The sequence below is a fragment of the Lepidochelys kempii genome, chromosome 5 (assembly GCF_965140285.1).
Source record: "Lepidochelys kempii isolate rLepKem1 chromosome 5, rLepKem1.hap1, whole genome shotgun sequence".
NCBI lineage: Eukaryota > Metazoa > Chordata > Testudines > Cheloniidae > Lepidochelys > Lepidochelys kempii.
In genome coordinates this window covers 21,987,176-22,006,946 of record NC_136384.1, presented here as the reverse complement: position 1 = coordinate 22,006,946, position 19,771 = coordinate 21,987,176, and the positions used below count along the sequence as shown (strand labels likewise).

The window sequence follows — 19,771 nt, the reverse complement described above, 5'->3', positions numbered from 1 at the left end:
ACACACTGGATTTTAGAATAAAGAAAAAACAAGTTTATTAACTACAAAAGGTAGATTAAGTGACTATAAGGGACAGCAAATAGAACAAAGCAGATCACTGAGCATTTGCTCAAGAAATTTCCTGAAAAAGCACAAGATCAAATCTGCACAGACACATCCCTGGAACCCCGACCTGGGATATTCTATCTACTACCTAAGATCCATAAACCTGGAAATCCTGGGCGCCCCATCATCTGAGGCATTGGCACCCTGACAGCAGGATTGTCTGGCTATGTAGACTCCCTCCTCAGGCCCTACGCTACCAGCACTCCCAGCTACCTTCGAGACACCACTGACTTCCTGAGGAAACTTCAATCCATCGGTGATCTTCCTGATAACACCATTCTGGCCACTATGGATGTAGAAGCCCTCTACACCAACATTCCACACAAAGATGGACTACAAGCCATCAAGAACACTATCCCCGATAATGTCACGGCAAACCTGGTGGCTGAACTTTGTGACTTTGTCCTTACCCATAACTATTTTACATTTGGGGACAATGTATACCTTCAAATCAGTGGCACTGCTATGGGTACCTGCATGGCTCCACAGTATGCCAACATTTTTATGGCTGATTTAGAACAACGCTTCCTCAGCTCTCGTCCCCGAATGCCCCTACTCTACTTGCGCTATATTGATGACATCTTCATCATCTGGACCCATGGAAAAGAAGCCCTTGAGGAATTCCACCATGATTTCAACAATTTCCATCCCACCATCAACCTCAGCCTGGTCCAGTCCACACAAGAGATCCACTTCCTGGACACTACAGTGTTAATAAACAATGGTCACATAAACACCATCCTATACCGGAAACCTACTGACTGCTATTCCTACCTACATGCCTCCAGCTTTCACCCTGACCACACCACACGATCCATCGTCTACAGCCAAGCTCTGCGATACAACCGCATTTGCTCCAACCCCTCAGACAGAGACAAACACCTACAAGATCTCTATCAAGCATTCTTACAACTACAATACCCACCTGCGGAAGTGAAGAAACAGATTGATAGAGCCAGAAGAGTTCCCAGAAGCCACCTACTACAGGACAGGCCTAACAAAGAAAATAACAGAACGACACTAGCCATCACCTTCAGCCCCCAACTAAAACCCCTCCAACGCATTATTAAGGATCTACAACCTATCCTGAAGGATGACCCAACACTCTCACAAATCTTGGGAGACAGGCCAGTCCTTGCCTACAGACAGCCCCCCAACCTGAAGCAAATACTCACCAACAACCACGTACCACACAACAGAACCACTAACCCAGGAACTTATCCTTGCAACAAAGCCCATTGCCAACTGTGCCCACATATCTATTCAGGGGACACCATCATAGGGCCTAATAACATCAGCCACACTATCAGAGGCTCGTTCACCTGCACATCCACCAATGTGATATATGCCATCATGTGCCAGCAATGCCCCTCTGCCATGTACATTGGTCAAACTGGACAGTCTCTACGCAAAAGAATAAATGGACACAAATCAGATGTCAAGACTTATAACATTCATAAACCAGTCGGAGAACACTTCAATCTCTCTGGTCACGCAATTACAGACATGAAGGTCGCTATCTTACAACAAAAAAACTTCAAATCCAGACTCCAGCGAGAAACTGCTGAATTGGAATTCATTTGCAAATTGGATACTATTAATTTAGGCTTAAATAGAGACTGGGAGTGGCTAAGTCATTATGCAAGGTAGCCTATTTCCCCTTGTTTTTTCCTACCCCCCCCCCCCCTCAGATGTTCTGGTTAAACTTGGATTTGTGCTGGAAATGGCCCACCTTGATTATCATGCACATTGTAGGGAGAGTGGTCACTTTGGATAAGCTATTACCAGCAGGAGAGTGAGTTTGTGTGTGTGGTTTTTGGAAACAAAAGGGGGGGGGGTGAGAAAACCTGGATTTGTGCTGGAAATGGCCCACCTTGATTATCATACACATTGTAAAGAGAGTGGTCACTTTGGATGGGTTATTACAAGCAGGAGAGTGAGTTTGTGGGGGGGGGGGGGGGGGCGGAGGGTGAGAAAACCTGGATTTGTGCTGGAAATGGCCCAACTTGATTATCATACACCTTGTAAGGAGAGTGATCACTTTAGATAAGCTATTACCAGCAGGAGAGTGGGGTGGGAGGAGGTATTGTTTCATGGTTTCTGTGTATATAATGTCTTCTGCAGTTTCCAGAGTATGCATCCGACGAAGTGAGCTGTAGCTCACGAAAGCTTATGCTCAAATAAATTGGTTAGTCTCTAAGGTGCCACAAGTACTCCTTTTCTTTTTGCGAATACAGACTAACACGGCTGTTACTCTGAAACCTAAAACAAAACACACAAACTAAGATTATTACACTAAATTAACTGGTTAATATTAGTAAATTCTCATTCTAAATGTTGTTTTATGCAGGTTGCAGAATTTCTGGAAGGTAAATTGCACTGCTTGCAGCTTAAATCTTCAGGTATTCCTTTTACAGGATAGATCTTTCTCCCCTGGGTTCAGCCCCTGCCCCCCCCAGCTTAGTTCCTTTGTTTCTCCAGCTGTTTTCAGCAGTCTACATTCTTGGGGAGGGAGCCAATGGAGAATAACCAAGATTAACTCACTCCCCAGCCTTAAATAGGATTTGCATATGGTGGGAATCCTTTGTTTCCCAGTTTGACCCCCACCCCCTCTTAACGGAAAAACATGAAGTCCAAGATAGGGTGTAGTACCAGGTGATCACCTGACCTGCAGTGTCAAAATAGCATCTCAGGAAACTTCTCAGGAAGGAGGGAGATTAGTATCTTCAAAGTTTTATTGTCCTTCCTAATGGCCCATCCAGGCTGATTGCATAGTGTCTGGTGGGCGTTCCTCAAGTGTGTACACAGTTGTAATTGTTACATAGTCAATAATGTCACATTACCTTTTAACCACTAACTGGTACACCCTCTAAAGTGCAAGTAGCAAATCCAAAATTCACATAAGGTATAACAAGGTCCAACATTTAGAAGTTAAAGCTAGACAAAGTCAGACTGGAAAAAGGTGTACATTTTTAAACAGTGAGGGTAATTAACTATTGAAATAATTTATCAAAGGTTATGGTAGATATTCCATCACAGACAAATTTAAAATCACAACCTTCCATTCTCCATCTTCCATTTGTGGCTGCGTGCCCAGGGTCAGTTCCAGCTCACTCAGATAGATCTGCCTCTGGAAACCCTTCCTGTTCAGTGAACTGTCATACCCTATAAATGTGTGTGAGCGAGCAGACGCACACGCACACACACGGGTCTTGTCTGGCTCTCGCCAATTTCATAAGTCTTATTAAGTAATCATTTGAACTTCTCTAACACCTTTTATTCAAATATGTCAAAAAGCTTTACATGCATCAATGAAGCAAGCCTGGACACCCCTGAAAGGTGGTCAAGAACTATCCATCCTCATTGTAGATGGGGAAACTGAGGTACAAAGATGATAAAGTCTAAGTGTGCAAATAGGGCCTCCAGTTTTGGGCGTCCAACTTGAGATACCTACAGGGGCCTGATTTTCAGGAGGTACTGATCACATACAACTCCAGCTGAAGCGAAGGGGAATTTCATTCAGAGAGTCAGGCTCAACTGGTCTCTAAAGTTGGCCAAAACCAGACATCCAAAACATCTTGCCAATTTTGCAGAATTGGCCATGCAATGAGCTGTGCCATGCAGGAATAGAACTCTTCCTATTTCTGTGACAGTCACCAGAAGATATAGGTGCCATTCTTGACCTTAAGTTCCATTTTTCAGTCTCTATTTCTATGATTTGCATGGTCTTTAACTGAAGTTTGAAAGGAAGAGAAAAGGGACACAAGCTACCGTATATATCTTTTTGTGAATTATTTTATTGCAACAGTAGAAAACAATTAAAAAATGTAATAATAATAAAACTATAACAAACTTTTAGCTAAGTATCCTATTGTACTAGATTGTATCTCAAGCTATAATTTTCATGTAAAAATCTGTTTATACAATAATAAATGCACAGGTATATTTCAAAAATCAGAAAATGTTTCACTATTTTATACTCTTCCAGAGAAGACTAAAAGCTACAGTCCATTTGTGTTTATGTTAAAGTTGTCTGTCATTTAGTAAATAAATAATACATTAACAGAGATAACTGACACTAGGGAATAGCCATCTTTCAACACAGATGAATTTATAGATTTTCATTAAACACCTACACACAATAATGCTATTAACCATTTCCAAGTGGGATTAGAGACATTCATTGTTTCCATCACCATGTAGAATTACCATATGTAGTCTACTCAATATTCCAGCCAAAATATCAGATTACAGAATTTGTTTTATAATAGGACCATAGAATTACAAGACTAACTTCTCCTCTCTAAACTATATCTTTGTTCAATGACCACCTATCTGAAAAGCTTGGATGTGTTCCACCTAAACTTGTGCAGCATTTTAAATTGAATCTTTAATGTAGTTTCTCAAGACCAATAAGCATTTATTCTTAAGCAATGGTTCATCCTTTATTTTTTCCTGCCTTTTCATTTATTGTGAAGTTCTGCAAAAATTTTACTAACGCAGAAATTTCATAATTGCATCTACTGTGGAAAGGAAAAAATGAAATGCACAGCAACTCAACCCGTTAGCAACGGGAGAGGAATGAGGCTAATTTATGATCATAGATAAGAACCCACTTGAACAACGATATCATAATTTAATATACTTTCAGAGCACCAAGATATTTTGTGACATCTTTAGAAACCTATCTCCTATTGCTTTGAAACTAGTTTCCAGCCACACATCAAATTAAGGGTAAATCCCTGCAGCTTTAGTTCTAGTAATGAGCATGAAACCTATGGCCCTGATCCTTCAATTCACTGAAGCAGGACAGAATCTTGTTCCTATCAACAAAGCTACATATGGGTACGCTGGTGCACTGTAAATTTCAAGATTGGTGCCTAACAGTGCCTCTGCATATGTATCTCACACCTTTTGCAACCTGACTTGGATGAGATTCTAATCCTTCATATCACTTGGATGAGTTTGCATTAGGTAGCTGGGGATTTCACATTTGTGGGTAAGGTTTTTATTTAGAAAATAAGAAAGGAACTAATTTTGGCCTGGAGGGGAATGTGCAGGGCTATTTTTGTAACAACATAGCAGGCGTGTGTATGATTCCAGAGCACAGCCTGGTGTCCAGGAGCATCATTCACATATTTTAGCTCAAATCCTCACCCAGCCATCATACATCAGGCACAAATTACTCCTGCTTTTACCAGGTCTTGCCAGACTGAGTATAGGCCTCTACGTTATATGTGCGCTTATATTAATGCTAAACAAATTTAGGGCTTAAATTTAGCCTCATATCTCTACTCCAAAACAACAAATGGGGTAACGCTTATTTTAAAAATTGTCATCTCTTCAGAAGTCAGTTAGCAACAAAGCAGTAACACTTTGGAAGAGCTTCCAAATATTTGATCCAAAGGTACAAGAAGGAGTTTCTCACCACTAACAACCTGTAGTGAGGCATCCATCAGGATTCTGTAGCTTCATTCCACCTCAATGATTTGTGGTACAGTGTCCTTAACAATTGGCGATATTACTTTATTTCCCCATTCTTGAAAACATTTTCCCCTTTCCTACCACCATTGCTTTTGTCTTTCCTGCATTGAGCTTGAGCCTACTGCTCTTCAGTCATCTGTTGATTTCTTCTAAGCACTGGACATCAAAGTTCCACGGAAGGATGTTGATAAATTGGAGAGGGCTCACAAAAGAACATGAGAATGATTAAAGCATTACAAAACAAGCCTTACAGTGATAGACTCAAGGAGCTCAATCTGTGTTGTTTAACAAAGAGAAGGTTAAGGGATTACTTCATCACAGTCTATAAGTATCTACCTGGGGAACAGATATTTGATAATGGGCTCTTCAGTCTAGCAGTTATAACAAGATCTAACATTTGGAAGTTAAAGCTAGACAAATTCAGACTGGAAATAAGGTGCAAAATTTTAAACAGTGACGGCAATTAACCACTGAAACAATTTATCAAAGGCTAAGGTAGATTCTCCATCACAGACAAATTTAAGATCACAAATGGATTTTTTTTTAAGACATATTCTAGTTCAAACAGGAGTTATTTTGGGGAAGTTCTATGTCCTGTATTATAAAGGAGGTCAGACGAGATGATCATAATGGTACCCGATTACTCTTGGAATTTATGAATGGTATTACATGCCCTGCTTGCACACAAACATTTTAAAGAAATGGAAGTTCCCATTTTTTAAATAAATAGAAAATCAGAATGTTAAACTCAACTGATGGTGCAGGTTAGAACAGGAAAGTCTAAAAATCTATTTATCATTTAGTGATTACTATGCTATTTTAATTACATTTATAAAGTACACATATAGCTTAGTTTCATTAATGTGGACATTCCTTTTACTGCTTTCCCTCTCCCTCTCTTCTCCAACTGCTATTTTTTCCATTTTGTTTTTGCACAGGAAAACTGATCCCTTCGTAAACTAAAAATCAAGATTAGAAACAGGTCCATTATGCAAGCCTTTTAAGATGGATGTGTCATTATAGACATGTCAGGAACAGCTGAGGAGACCAAGGCTTCAGTATTCCTAGAGAGCCTGTGATACAAGAACAAGGCCTCTGCTGTGCATCTCCTCCCCACCACAAACATGCAACTTCCTCTCAATGCTACACGCTTGCTGCTCTGTTCTTTTTCTGGCTGGCACAGTTGCAGACAACAACAGCGTGCCTGCTGGTTAGCTCCTGTGGGGTTCCCATGTACCCAGCTCACGCTTCTCTCCACCCCACCTCTCCTGCCACCAGCTCCCCATGATTACCCCACACCTGTCTTCACTGCTGAAAAAAATTCAGGAGCGAAAAATTAGTTTATATTCCATTCTTGTCTCTTTGGATCTGAGAAGTTTCCAAGGAGAAAATGTACTAACCCATACCCAACCCACAATTCCCAGTACACCTTCTCTCAAAACATGAACACACTGCAGAGAATGTACAATCAGCGCTGGAGTGCTTTAGCCCAGGATTGATGCTCCTGCACATTCTGCAGAGATGGTAGTTACTGCTTTTTAGATAATCTGAGGCTGTTGGAGAAGCTGAATCCCAGGTCAACAGTGTCATCAGTCGTCTCTACTGGTATATTATTCTCTCTTATGTGGGATGAGTAAGTCCATGCTTCTTGTCTTGAAGTTAGCACATTCAAAGTCCCATTGCAATGGCATGCTTCTGGCTGCCTGAAATGATCTGAATGAGCAGAGTTTGGATGGTGAACACCTGGGTAGGAATTTGGTTGACAGTGATTAGGAGAGAGGTAGTATTCAGCTGCCACAGGAGTGGATGCTTGGGTATGGAAAGGTCTGTTAGACATGCAACAATTTTTCTTAAATCCATGATGAATGCCTAATTTAGCAATAAGAGGCTTCCCAACATTAACTTCCTTCCTTTCATCCAAGGAATCATCTATTCCTGGATATTCATAATGCAGACAAACTGTGAAGATCAAGTGCTCCTGTGAATGACAGACAATAAAATTACTTCTCCCCTCAAAAACAGAGTAAAATAAAAATATTAAAAGGTGATTATTTGTCTGAGGTAGCAATTAACACATTTTAAGTACAGTAACAAATAGACATATAATAAGCATAATTGCTGAAGTGCTATAAGCCTTGCAGTTAAATGTATACGACACACACAGGGCCAAATTCTGCACTGATTTACATTCAGCACACTCTCACTGAAATCAAAGAGGCTGAAAAGATGTAAACTCATTGCAAAATTTTGCACACTAACTTCATACTGTGTTTAAATATAGCTCAAGCTTAACATCCAGAGACCTCTTGTCCCCAAATCCTTTCCCCTCAACCATGTATCAGAGCACTAGCTGTTTCCTTATCAGGAAACACTTTCCCCTGTCACTCTGTGGGTGAAATTCTGTTAATGAAACAACTACAAAAGCACTGGGAGGAGTACTGCAGATATAGTCGTGGGATGATTTCTCTCTTCCCCTCCAAATTTCATTTGAATTTTAAGTAACCCAATTCAGCAACATCTTTCTGCCACAAAAGAAATAAGAGTATGAAGGTGCCATTTGCACCTTGCTTAAATGAATATAGGGTTTTAGGGTAACACTAACTCATGGGTGATCCTGATTTATAAACCTGCTAGCAGCAGGATAAGAAAGCACTCGTCAGTATGGCACTCTTCATCCCACCCACCTCCACAAACACTCCAATTTTTTGCAATTTCTAGAAGTGTTCGTGGTACCCTCTGGCACAATGTATTGGAAAGTAGATACAGTAGATCATATGCAGCAGAGATGCTAAAGTCCTGAAAATGCTACAGTCCACTTCTGATCCTTTAACAGCAACATTTAACTATGCAAAGTGAGCGTGCTTTAAAACACGATGGGTTCAAGGGCACAGGCTGGATTGTAAAGAGATTATTTATAACATTTCCACTTTTTACTAATGATCTCAACTTATGGCTCTGCTTTAAGGCATCACGCTTAGTGAGCAAATAGACATGGAAACATGATATGTACAAGGTGCTGTGATTCCTCCAGAGAAGTCAATCAATCTTCTCAACCTATAGGGCACATTTTCCAGAGCTGTGTTTAAAAGGGACTTGTGAAATAATATGATTTCATATTCTTTGGCTGTCTCTTTGGAACATATTTTCAGTCTGCCAGCTACAGAGCCAAGTCACTGAAGTGTGCTCTTAGCCATTCGTTTTCTAAGCCCCTAGAATAAATGTTTAAATGAGCAAGCATGCTTTGGGCAATTACTGAAAATATACATATACATATAGAATCCAGCTCTTTTACTGGAGTTGTGAAGCAGCATGATTAACCTGTACTGTATAAACAAATGTATTAACCACCTTTAGTTTCTGCAGTGAACTTAGTCTAGTGTAGAGACAGTGTTTGGGAAGATCCTTTGATACTAAATAGCTGCCAGTTTCCTCAGGAGTCCCTTTATTTGCCTCTTTAGGATCTATATCCAAGTCCTGTTGCAAAAAAAAAAAAAAAAGTGAGAAATAAGTTGTAGGTATAAAAAACGAGTAGAACAATGTGAAAAGGAAAATAAAAAGGAACATTTGGATTTTATGTGAAGTAGCTTAAGATTTGAGTTCAATGTACAACTTGTTTCTACACAATTTATTAAAATTTAAAACTAAAAAAAATAGTGTTTTTCCTTTTCTTAACGAAAAGATTCTGCATATAAGATTCAATGAATATTAGAGAGAGTCACCTAGGCTGCCTAATTCATCATCAGTCACAAGTTGGAGTAGTTGTTTGTGTTTCATCTCTTGTCTTCCTAAAATGCAACTCCAGGCGGACTCCTTCCCCATTTCTTACAACTAAAAACAACGTGCAAGTTTTGTTTCCCTCCCTTTTCATCTCCTCCTCTCCCTAGTCATAATTGTTCCACTCCAAACCAAGAGGTCAAAACTCAGGGTGCTGTCACAAGCAGCTGGACTGCTATCCATTACCATAGCTAATAGTATACAAAAATAGAGCTTTCCTCTTCTAGATTTGAGTATACTAAGGTAGCATTAGAACAATTGATTAGTTTCCCTTAAATGTGTCATTTTCAGAGTACAATTGTTCTAAAGCTGCTATACAATTAGTACGTTTTGATAAATTCAAATTAAAACACTATTTCTTCCAAGATGCCAGGGTGCCCTTGTGCCCCTCTCAGGGAAGTAAAAATAATGAAATAAACGAGTCAGAACAAAAAAATGTGGAACCCAATAAGATGCACACTAAACTTTATTACTTAGAATCTTGGCTTTCAGCTGCATCCCACTCCCTCACTTTCTTCTGTACTTTGCCTGCTAAGGCCCTGATTGGGTCTTTGGATCTATACAGGCAGATACCCGATGCCCATGCAGAGCCATTGATCTCAACGGGGCTCTGATCATGCACTTCTTATTGCAAGATCAAGGCCTTAGAGTGTATTGTCTTCATACTCTTGTAATACCAGGTGGGCTGAACACTTCACAATATACTATATACTACTATAGTAACAGCACTGTAGGAGAGAAGGACACTTATTTAATATGTTAATTCACAAATACGTAATTCTCTTTTCAATCATTATTTAGAAAGCACCATGCTAGGCACTTGGAAGGAATAAGAAAACAAGGCTCCTGCCCTAAGGAGTTTATAATTTAAGGTTCAATCCTGCAATTCACTGCTCTCCAGCTATGGTGACTTCAGTGGGGATCCATGAGAGTCGTAGTGCACCTGTATGAGGTGACTTGTAGGACCGTGGCCTAAGCGACTGATCCTTTCAATAAGGACTGCAGGCATTTAGCACCTTGCAGGATCAGGCCTAATTTAGATGTAACAAGTAATAGAAATCAGGATGTGAAGGGAAGGGAAAGAAGAGAGTTTCAACAAGATCATAAGATTTGTTTTATATATGCATCCTGCTTGGTTCAGAATTCAAATTTGAATTTTTTTTCCCAGAAGGTGTAGTCTGGCACAAGAGCAGAAGCAGACAACCATTAATTTAAATACAGAGCAATCATGAAACACAAATAGGAAACACTTACAAGTGGGAAGTCTGTAACATACGCTTTGCAAACTAGTATTTCAGGAGGTTTCTTTACTATCCTTGTGTAGATGATCATGACGTTGGAAAATTCGGCTGCGAACCCCAGCTGAATCTGAACACCACACTTAAAGTCCAGATACATACTTTCTGGAAGTTCTGCAAATAAGTATTTTGGATAAACAGGTTTAAAATATTTTCATGAAAGCCTAACATGCGTCTGCCATTGTTTTAGCGATCTAAAAGGACATTCTCCTCCCTTCCTATTACTATCATTAAACATTTATATTGTGGTAGTGACTAGAAGACAATCTGGCAGGGACCTCATTTGCTAGGTGCTGTAGGTAGAAAACAATAAATGGCATACCCTGTGCCAGTGAGCTACCTCTTCAACCCACACCTTACAGGCTCCTTTCCAAATGGGGTGCAACTAGAACATTTTACATGAGTAAGGATGTGATTACACAATACTGGTGGAGCTAGACTGGCAGAGCCTTGTAGTACAGATACAGCTTATGCTGACAGAAGGGTTTTTTCTGTCAGTGTAGGAATGCTTCCTCCCCAAATCATGTTGATGAAAGCGTCTTCTATTGATATAACTGTGTCCGCACTGGAGGGGCTGTTGGCATAGCGACATCAGTCACACACCTGAGTGACACAGTGATGCCGATTTAGCCTCTATACTGAAAGTGCTTGATCCAGACAAGTTAGCTTGTTTACACAGTAACGTGGTATCACTTCAACTACACCATTATAGTTAAAGCAATACAATCCCCTTAGTATTTACATGGTTATACTGGCATCCTTAGCACACAGGAAGGGGAATAAACTTTATTTATATATCAGTTAAAAAAAACAAACAAATGAACAACCCTAACTGAAATAGTAATGTCAGTACCGGGGGGATGGGAGGGAAGTGGGGGGAAGACTGTTTAGACCAGGCCTAAGTCTTTGGTGGCCCAAAAGGCTTTGTGGATATTTTCCTATGCATGGAACAAGGCCAAAAATAAAAAGGAAAAAATGCAGTGGACTGACTAGGAATCTGCATAGTGACTGAAAAAACCCGAAATCTCTGGTTCTGATATTAGAACCAGCACATTTCTCTATGCTGTGCAGTGATTTAAAAAAAAAAAAAAAAAAGACCCAGGGATGATATATAAGGGAGAATACGGTAAAGACACAAATAGGAGTTAGGTGCCCAGTTTTATTTGAGCACCTATTCAATCTGTAAATTTGTAAAAGTGGCAAAGGGATTAGAGAGGAAAGAAAAACTTAGACTACTAATCTTCTGCTCAAATACATTACAGACAATTCAGTACCACATTCAAACCTATCAGAAAAAAAAATGAGAATATTCTTGCTTAAAAAAAATAAGTCAGGGATAATGTCTGGTATGCTGCTCTGGAAGTTACTTCCTATGAAGTGAATTTAACATCCCATATTGTTCCATAACAATTTCATCCAGAGATAAACCCAAGCAAAAACCTCCAAGATCTGAACAGTCCTCTGAATTCTGTTCCTTGGGTACATTTCTACACGGTATATTATAGCCAGTGAAAAAAGCAATAGTAAGGACTAGACACTACGCCCACATATATTTTCAATTGAATTATTTACGCATATCAAGTGAGAAAGAATTAATAATGAAATTAACATCTTGAAAGGGTGATCTTTTGGAAGAGAGTTTACTGTACCATGAGCTTTGGCCCACTGTAAGTTCCGTGCCAGGGACTCTGCAGATGATCCTGTTTGCTGAATGGGATCAGTTAATGCTCTCTTCTCAGATAAACTGCTGCGAATCTCCAAAGCCTGCTTGCCTTTGGTAAGGTGACATTTACCCATATCTAAAGATAAGATGCAAATAGTTTTGCAGGAATCAAAGCTGCTGAAATTATAATTAAAGCAGCTACATCATTGGCATTATGGTTATGGTTGTGACCACATTCCAATGATGAACTCACTATCAGGGAGGTTTAGTGATTGGCTATTCAAATTCACTCAAAGCTGAAATGCAGCACGCAAGATGTCTTAGGAGAACAATTTTTTCTGCGTCTATTTTCTACATGCCTCCACATTTAAAAAAAATCTTCAGTATGGCCCTGATGCAGCAAGGTACTGAAGAACACGACTAACATTAAGCTTATTCAGTCACATTCTTCAGTGCTTTGCTGAATGGAGGCCTATACATTTAAATGAAACAACTCTAAGCTCACTTTTTTTTCTCCAGATGGTTTTTGCTGTGCACAAGATTAAGACCAATAGCTAAAGAGTGATTTGAATTAAAATCAAGGTTTATAAATCATGAATTCATATATCTGGACTATTCAAGTTTGGGATTAAACATTATATATACATTACTGAACAGTGGTCTATGTATTTTCCTTTGGAATGTCACCTTTGCCATACGTGATCAGAGGCTTGCTACGTAAAAGGGGTCACCAGTATAATAGTTTGAGAACCATTGATCTAGTCCAATATGCTGTTTCCGACAATAGTTAATAGCTCTATCACTTTACCTGATTGCATCCTTCACAGGGTCGTGACCCATACATAACTTGGACTTTAACATCCTCAAGGAGAAAAGATGTGCCTCATTCTCTTCTCACTTACATGGGTGTGAACCCATTAACTTCAGTATAGTTATTTTAAAATTCCAACCAGCATGAGAGATGAAACAGACCCTGTATCTTCGTTCTGTGCACTGTGTCCACATTTGTAGCTATGTAAGTGTTAAAATAGTAAGCTGTAGTAATAAAATTTCTGATGTCAGGGAAAGACACTCTATGATAGCACCTAGTCAGCTGTGAAATGCTGTACATTAAGAAAAGACTCCTACATATTCCCTCACACAAACTCACACACAGCTGAAATCCTGAAGTTTGTGATCATTTTAAGATTTATAGCTAAAACTCTTATTTGTCTTGAATAGTAGTCAAGATATTCTTATAATAGTCCTGTACATGTACAAAGCTGGTCATGAAACTTAATAAAAATATTAAAACAATGACCTATCATTCCATATTTTCATATCTAGTTAAATAGAAGATAAGCCAGGTGGGGGGAAAATGCAAGAGAGGCAAGGAAGTAGTAACTGAAAAGTAACTATCATCCATGGATCCACACTCTAGTCAAATGGGTGAGTCATACCTCAATTGGTGGTGGCAAAATTGTTAATCATGCAGTACATGTGCACTGTATGTGTTTATGCTGCAGCTAGTCACACAATCATCATAATTTCCTTTTTCTCCCTATAGCGCTGGCACGTTAAAACTGAATTGTTTTAACTTTTCTAACACATTTTCTACAGTCTGTCTTGTCAACAGCAAACCAATTTGGTTGCATATTTGATATCTGGTTTGGACTTTTCTGATTTATGAATCCTTGTCAGATATGCACACCGAGCCAAATTCTGTCTTCACTTACAACCCTGTACCCTGACTGAGTGTAATTGACAGCAGAATGTGGCCCATTATACAGACTTTAAGTCTCCAGCTGTTGGGAGACCTGGACAATATTTTTAATGGAAAGCCAGTGAATTTATGTACAAAAAAAAAAAAAAGACATCAGTGTATATAATCCATCATGTAAATGCTCTTGTCTACTCTTCTATGCTTTGAGAGAATGCTCACTCTAAACTAAGACATTTTCTTCAGCACTCTTCACCCAGGCAATACTCCCATCAACAACACAGGGAGTTCTGCCTGAGTGACAAATGATGAATAGGGTCCTCCATTGTAGTCTAGTCAGTAAATAATGGTTATGCCAACAGATGTGGTATTAATACTGTATATGACCCACAGAATTCAAGCCTAATTAGTTTGTCTCCAGACAAGTCAATTGGGCTAGCAGTCACATCCAGAGATCACATGACAAAGGAGAGTGATTTTCGTGACCATATAATCATCTGTAAACTCTCATGAGAGTTGCATACTCACAAAAATTTCAAATAAGCAGTATGAATGCCATATTATAGTGGCTCATCAATAGCAGGGCTATTATGGTAAGGGGTGCTTCTGAAATGCTTCCAAGATAAACGTGTATATATATGCCAATTCTGTCTCACTTGAAATAATAAGTGAAAATGAAAGCACTTTTTCTTGCATATTAAACCCTAGCCACGTTCAGAAATATTAGATATTAAACATGCTTTTTCCTTCATGCACTTGAAGATTTTCCTGTATGGAAAGCCTTAAACATGCTTCAATACCAAGCTTTTGAAGCAACAAATGAAATACAAATTCCATCATACAACAAAGTACATTTGAACGTATAGCACCCTGCATCCTACAGGAGCTAATATCAGCTTACAGAAAGGGGTCTTTATTAAGATGTTTCAGGTTTTACACAAGAGGTAGCTGCATTTTGATGGTGGGTTTACACAGTGCAGTAATAAGAATTTAGAGAAGGAAGTGAAGAACACTCTGTGTAAAAGAGGAGTTTTAGATAAGAAAAAAAGGATTTTTTTTTTTGGAAAACTGGGAGCTAAGGGAAGTTAAAATGTAGGTTGCTTTCACCTTCTGCAACTTCATCAAGTAGCACAGTAATCTTCTTGTCCTCTAACATGCGTTCCTTCAAGAACTTCATGAAAATCCCATTGGCTAACCCAGAGTGCTGAATTTCAAAAGCTTCTGCTCCTTGGCATCTTTAAAGTATAATACATAATAAATATAAGAGCAAAAAAGAGAGAGACAATGATAATTAGTAATATTTTACAAGACGTATGAATGTGAGAGGAATGCTGCATGAAATAAGGAACTGCTGTATGAAGACTAAGTTGTATTTAGAACCTAGTCAATCTGGGTCTTCACAGAAATGCAATATACCTTTACAAACAATTAATTTGTGAAGCTTTCATATTTACTATCAAATCACAGAAATGAGGCAAGATCAACCTAAAGTATTATTGCTCCTTGAACAAATTATCTTGGAGGACAGTCCCAAAGCAGTGCCCGAAAAATGTGCCAGTACAAATTCCATTAATACCTCCTAGTTTGGTAAAACTCTTGACCACTTACCAGCTGAATGCTTTTGCATTTGCCATATTAAATCCACAATAGTAGGGTGCTATCCTGAAACTGCTAATCTAAACTTTATACAACCACTTCAAAATACTGCAATTACAGAATTAACTTTGTTCTTTGCAAGCCACAGGAAGAAGAGCTTGCAACCAGTCTAAGTGCTGTAGCTCAGATAACGAAACCCATTTATTTTATTGTAAAACATATATGTAAATTTAAATTTGTTCTGACACTCAGTAAAAGTTAAACTACACAGTTTGTACTTCTCTGTCCCCTCAGACACTGGAGTTGTAGTCTTTGTGTTAAGATGGCAGTGATATGGGTAAAGCCACCAATTCCTTTGGGTTTCTGTTGCTCCACTACCTTGAAATAAGAAAAGGAGTACTTGTGGCACCTTAGAGACTAACAAATTTATTAGAGCATAAGCTTTATGAAGTGAGCTGTAGCTCACGAAAGCTTATGCTCAAATAAATTTGTTAGTCTCTAAGGTGCCACAAGTACTCCTTTTCTTTTTACGGATACAGACTAACACGGCTGCTACTCTGAAACCTACCTTGAAATGTATATCTTCATAAAGTAAGTTTATACAACACAAAAAAGTTCTGAATCCATGTGAGGAACAGATTGGGTAATGTAATATCTCGGGCCCTACCAACTCACAGCCAAGAAAAAGGCATCACAGACTGTGAAATCTGGCCTCGTCCACACCCCCGTGAAATCTCGTCTTTTGTGTGCTTTTACCCTATACTACACACAGATTTCACAGGAGACACCAAGGTGATTTTGGGGCGGGGGGGGTAGCAGTATTGCCACCCTTACTTCTGCGCTGCCTTCAGATCCGGGCAGCTGGAGAGCGGAGGCTGTTAAAGAGGCAAGCCAGCTCTGAAGGCAGTGCCCCACCAGCAGCAGTGCAGAAGGAAGGGTGGCAATACCATACAATGCCATCCTTACTTCTGTGCTGCTGCTGGCCGTGGCTCTGCCTTCAGAGCTGGGCTCCCAGCCAGCAGCCACCGCTCTCCAGCTGCCCGGCTCTGAAGACAGGGCTGCCGCCAGCAGCCGTGCAAAAGTAAGGGTAGCAGTACTGTAACACCCCCCCTACAATGACCTTGTGACCCCCACAACTTCTTTATGGGTCATGACCCCTAAAATTACAACACAGTGAAATTTCAGATTTAATTACCGGAAATAATGAAATTTACAATTTTAAAAATCTTATGACCGTGAAATTGACCAAAATGGACCATGAATTTGGTAGAGCCCTAGTAATAGCTCTAACTGAAACAAGCTTTTGAGCTCTATAGAGCTCAGCAGAAGTTGGTCCAATAAAAGATATTATCTCGCCCACCGTGTCTCTGGTATGTCCTGGTACCAAAATGGCTATAGTAAGAAATGACACATATGTCATAGTTCAGGGCAACTACATCTATATTCCCCCTCTATAGTCCAGCAAGGGCCCTCACTCTCAGCTTCAGGCTCCCCTGGCTGTCTCCTCTCTTGGGTGGAGACATGCATCTCACTTCCTCCTGACCAGGCTATTTCCAGATTGCATAGCTCTCGGATTATACTGTGAATTCCCCAGAAAAGTCAGACTGCCTAAGCACATCTGCTTTGTCTTTGTCCTCAGAGACGGTGAACAGTGCAATTGCCACAGTTATGAGTTACCACACAGCACTTCCTATGCAAGCCTATTTTATTCTTAAGTATAATCATTAGAGAAAACATTCAATACAAGAAAAGAACCCACATGCATGCTAACAAACTTACTGGATATCACCCAACTGTCTCCAATATGGGCTCTGAAAGGTGAGTCTTTGAAGCCCCCCATACCTTGCCAAAGGGTCTCTTTTGTGGTTACAGGTTTCAGAGTAGCAGCCGTGTTAGTCTGTATTCGCAAAAAGAAAAGGAGTACTTGTGGCACCTTAGAGACTAACCAATTTATCTGAGCATAAGCTTTCGTGAGCTACAGCTCACTTCATCGGATGCATAAAGTGGAAAGTACAGTGAGGAGAATTTATATATACACACAGACCATGAAAAAATATACATTGTAAGGAGAGTGATCACTTAAGATGAGCTATTACCAGCAGGAGAGTGGGGTGGGGGGAGAGAAAACCTTTTGAAGTGAAAATCAAGGTGGGCCATTTCCAGCACATTTCCAGGAGTTAACAAGAACATCTGAGTAACAGTGGGGGCGGGGGGGGGGGGGGAATAAACAAGGGGAAATAGTTTCACTTAGTAAAATGACTCAACCACTCCCAGTCTCTATTCAAGCCTAAGTTAATTGTATCCAGTTTGCAAATTAATTCCAATTCAGCAATCTCTCGTTGGAGTCCGTTTTCAAAGTTTTTTTGTTGAAGGATACTCACTTTGAGATCAGAAATCGAGTGACCAGAGAGATTGAAGTATTTTCCGACTGGTTTATGAATGTTATAAGTCTTGACATCTGATTTGTGTCCATTTATTCTTTTACGTAGAGACTGTCCAGTTTGACCAATGTACATGGCAGAGGGGCATTGCTGGCACATGATGGCATATATCACATTGGTAGATGTGCAGGTAAACGAGCTTCTGATAGTGTGGCTGATGTGATTAGGCCCTATGATGGTGTCCCATGAATAGATATGTGGGCACAGTTGGCAATGGGCTTTGTTGCAAGGATAGGTTCTTGGGTTAGTGGTTCTGTTGTGTGGCGTGTAGTTGCTGGTGAGTATTTGCTTCAGGTTGGGGGGCTGTCTGTAGGCAAGTACTGGCCTGTCTCCCAAGATTTGTGAGAGTGATGGGTCGTCCTTCAGGATAGGTTGTAGATCCTTGATAATGCGTTGGAGAGGTTTTAGTTGGGGGCTGAAGATGATGGCTAGTGGCATTCTATTATTATCTTTGTTGGGCCTGTCCTGTAGTAGGTGACTTCTGGGTACTCTTCTGGCTCTGTCAATTTGTTTCTTCACTTCAGCAGGTGGGTTTTGTAGTTGTAAGAATGCTTGATAGAGATCTTGTAGGTGTTTGTCTCTGTCTGAGGGGTTGGAGCAAATGCGGTTGTATCGTAGAGCTTGGCTGTAGACAATGGATCGTGTGGTGTGGTCTGGATGAAAGCTGGAGGCATGTAGGTAGGAATAGCGGTCAGTAGGTTTCCGGTATAGGGTAGCGTTTATGTGACCATCACTTATTAGCACTGTAGTGTCCAGGAAATGGATCTCATGTGGACTGGTCCAGGCTGAGGTTGATGGTGGGATGGAAATTGTTGAAATCATGGTGGAATTCCTCAAGGGCTTCTTTTTCATGGGTCTAGATGATGAAGATGTCATCAATATAGCGCAAGTAGAGTAGGGGCATTAGGGGACGAGAGCTGAGGAAGCGTTATTCTAAGTCAGCCATAAAAATGTTGGCATACTGTGATGCCATGCGGACCCATAGCAGTGCCGCTGATTTGAAGGTACACATTGTCCCCAAATGTTAAATAGTTATGGGTGAGGACAAAGTCACAAAGTTCAGCCACCAGGTTAGCCTTGACATTATCGGGGATAGTGTTCCTGATCGCTTGTAGTCCATATTTGTGTGGAATGTTGGTGTAGAGGGTTTCTACATCCATAGTGGCCAGGATGGTGTTTTCAGGAAGATCATTGATGGATTGTAGTTTCCTCAGGAAGTCAGTGGTGTCTCGAAGATAGCTAGGAGTGCTGGTAGCGTAGGGCCTGAGGAAGGAGTCTACATAGCCAGACAATCCTGCTGTCAGGGTGCCCACTCTCCTGCTGTAATAGCTCATCTTAAGTGATCACTCTCCTTACAATGAATATTTTTTCATGGTCTGTGTGTATATATAAAATCTCCTCACTGTACTTTCCACTTTATGCATCCGATGAAGTGAGCTGTAGCTCACGAAAGCTCATGCTCAAATAAATTGGTTAGTCTTTAAGGTGCCACAAGTACTCCTTTTCTTTTTGTGGTTACCAGTTCATAACAGCCTTAGCTCAAAACTAGCACCCTCATTAAAAGTTTATTCCATCCCTCATATAGTTGAGGGGGTCTTTGAGCTGGAGTTTCCAGGAACAGGCAAACAGCAGACAGTGGGTTTTTTCCCCTAGGGCGTGGTTCCAAAAGGTCACCCTGTACTTCCTAAAAAACCCACTTCTCATGTGTTGC

The 19,771-nt window shown here is 40.2% G+C and overlaps 1 protein-coding gene across 4 annotated transcripts in view; it reads right to left on the bottom strand.

Moving 5' to 3' along the window:
- Positions 1–4,357: 4,357 nt before the first annotated feature.
- MALT1 (MALT1 paracaspase) overlaps positions 4,358–19,771 on the bottom strand; it is an 81,595-nt gene continuing 66,181 nt past the window's right edge. For all 4 annotated transcript variants that reach the window (XM_073343639.1, XM_073343640.1, XM_073343637.2 and 1 more), the window contains 5 exons: positions 15,131–15,258; positions 12,311–12,460; positions 10,618–10,775; positions 8,938–9,063; positions 4,358–7,567 (listed from right to left, as the gene is read on the bottom strand). In XM_073343639.1, coding sequence (XP_073199740.1) covers positions 7,118–7,567; positions 8,938–9,063; positions 10,618–10,775; positions 12,311–12,460; positions 15,131–15,258 — 1,012 coding nt within the window. In that variant the 3' untranslated portion in view covers positions 4,358–7,117. The remainder of the gene's footprint in view (positions 7,568–8,937; positions 9,064–10,617; positions 10,776–12,310; positions 12,461–15,130; positions 15,259–19,771) is intronic.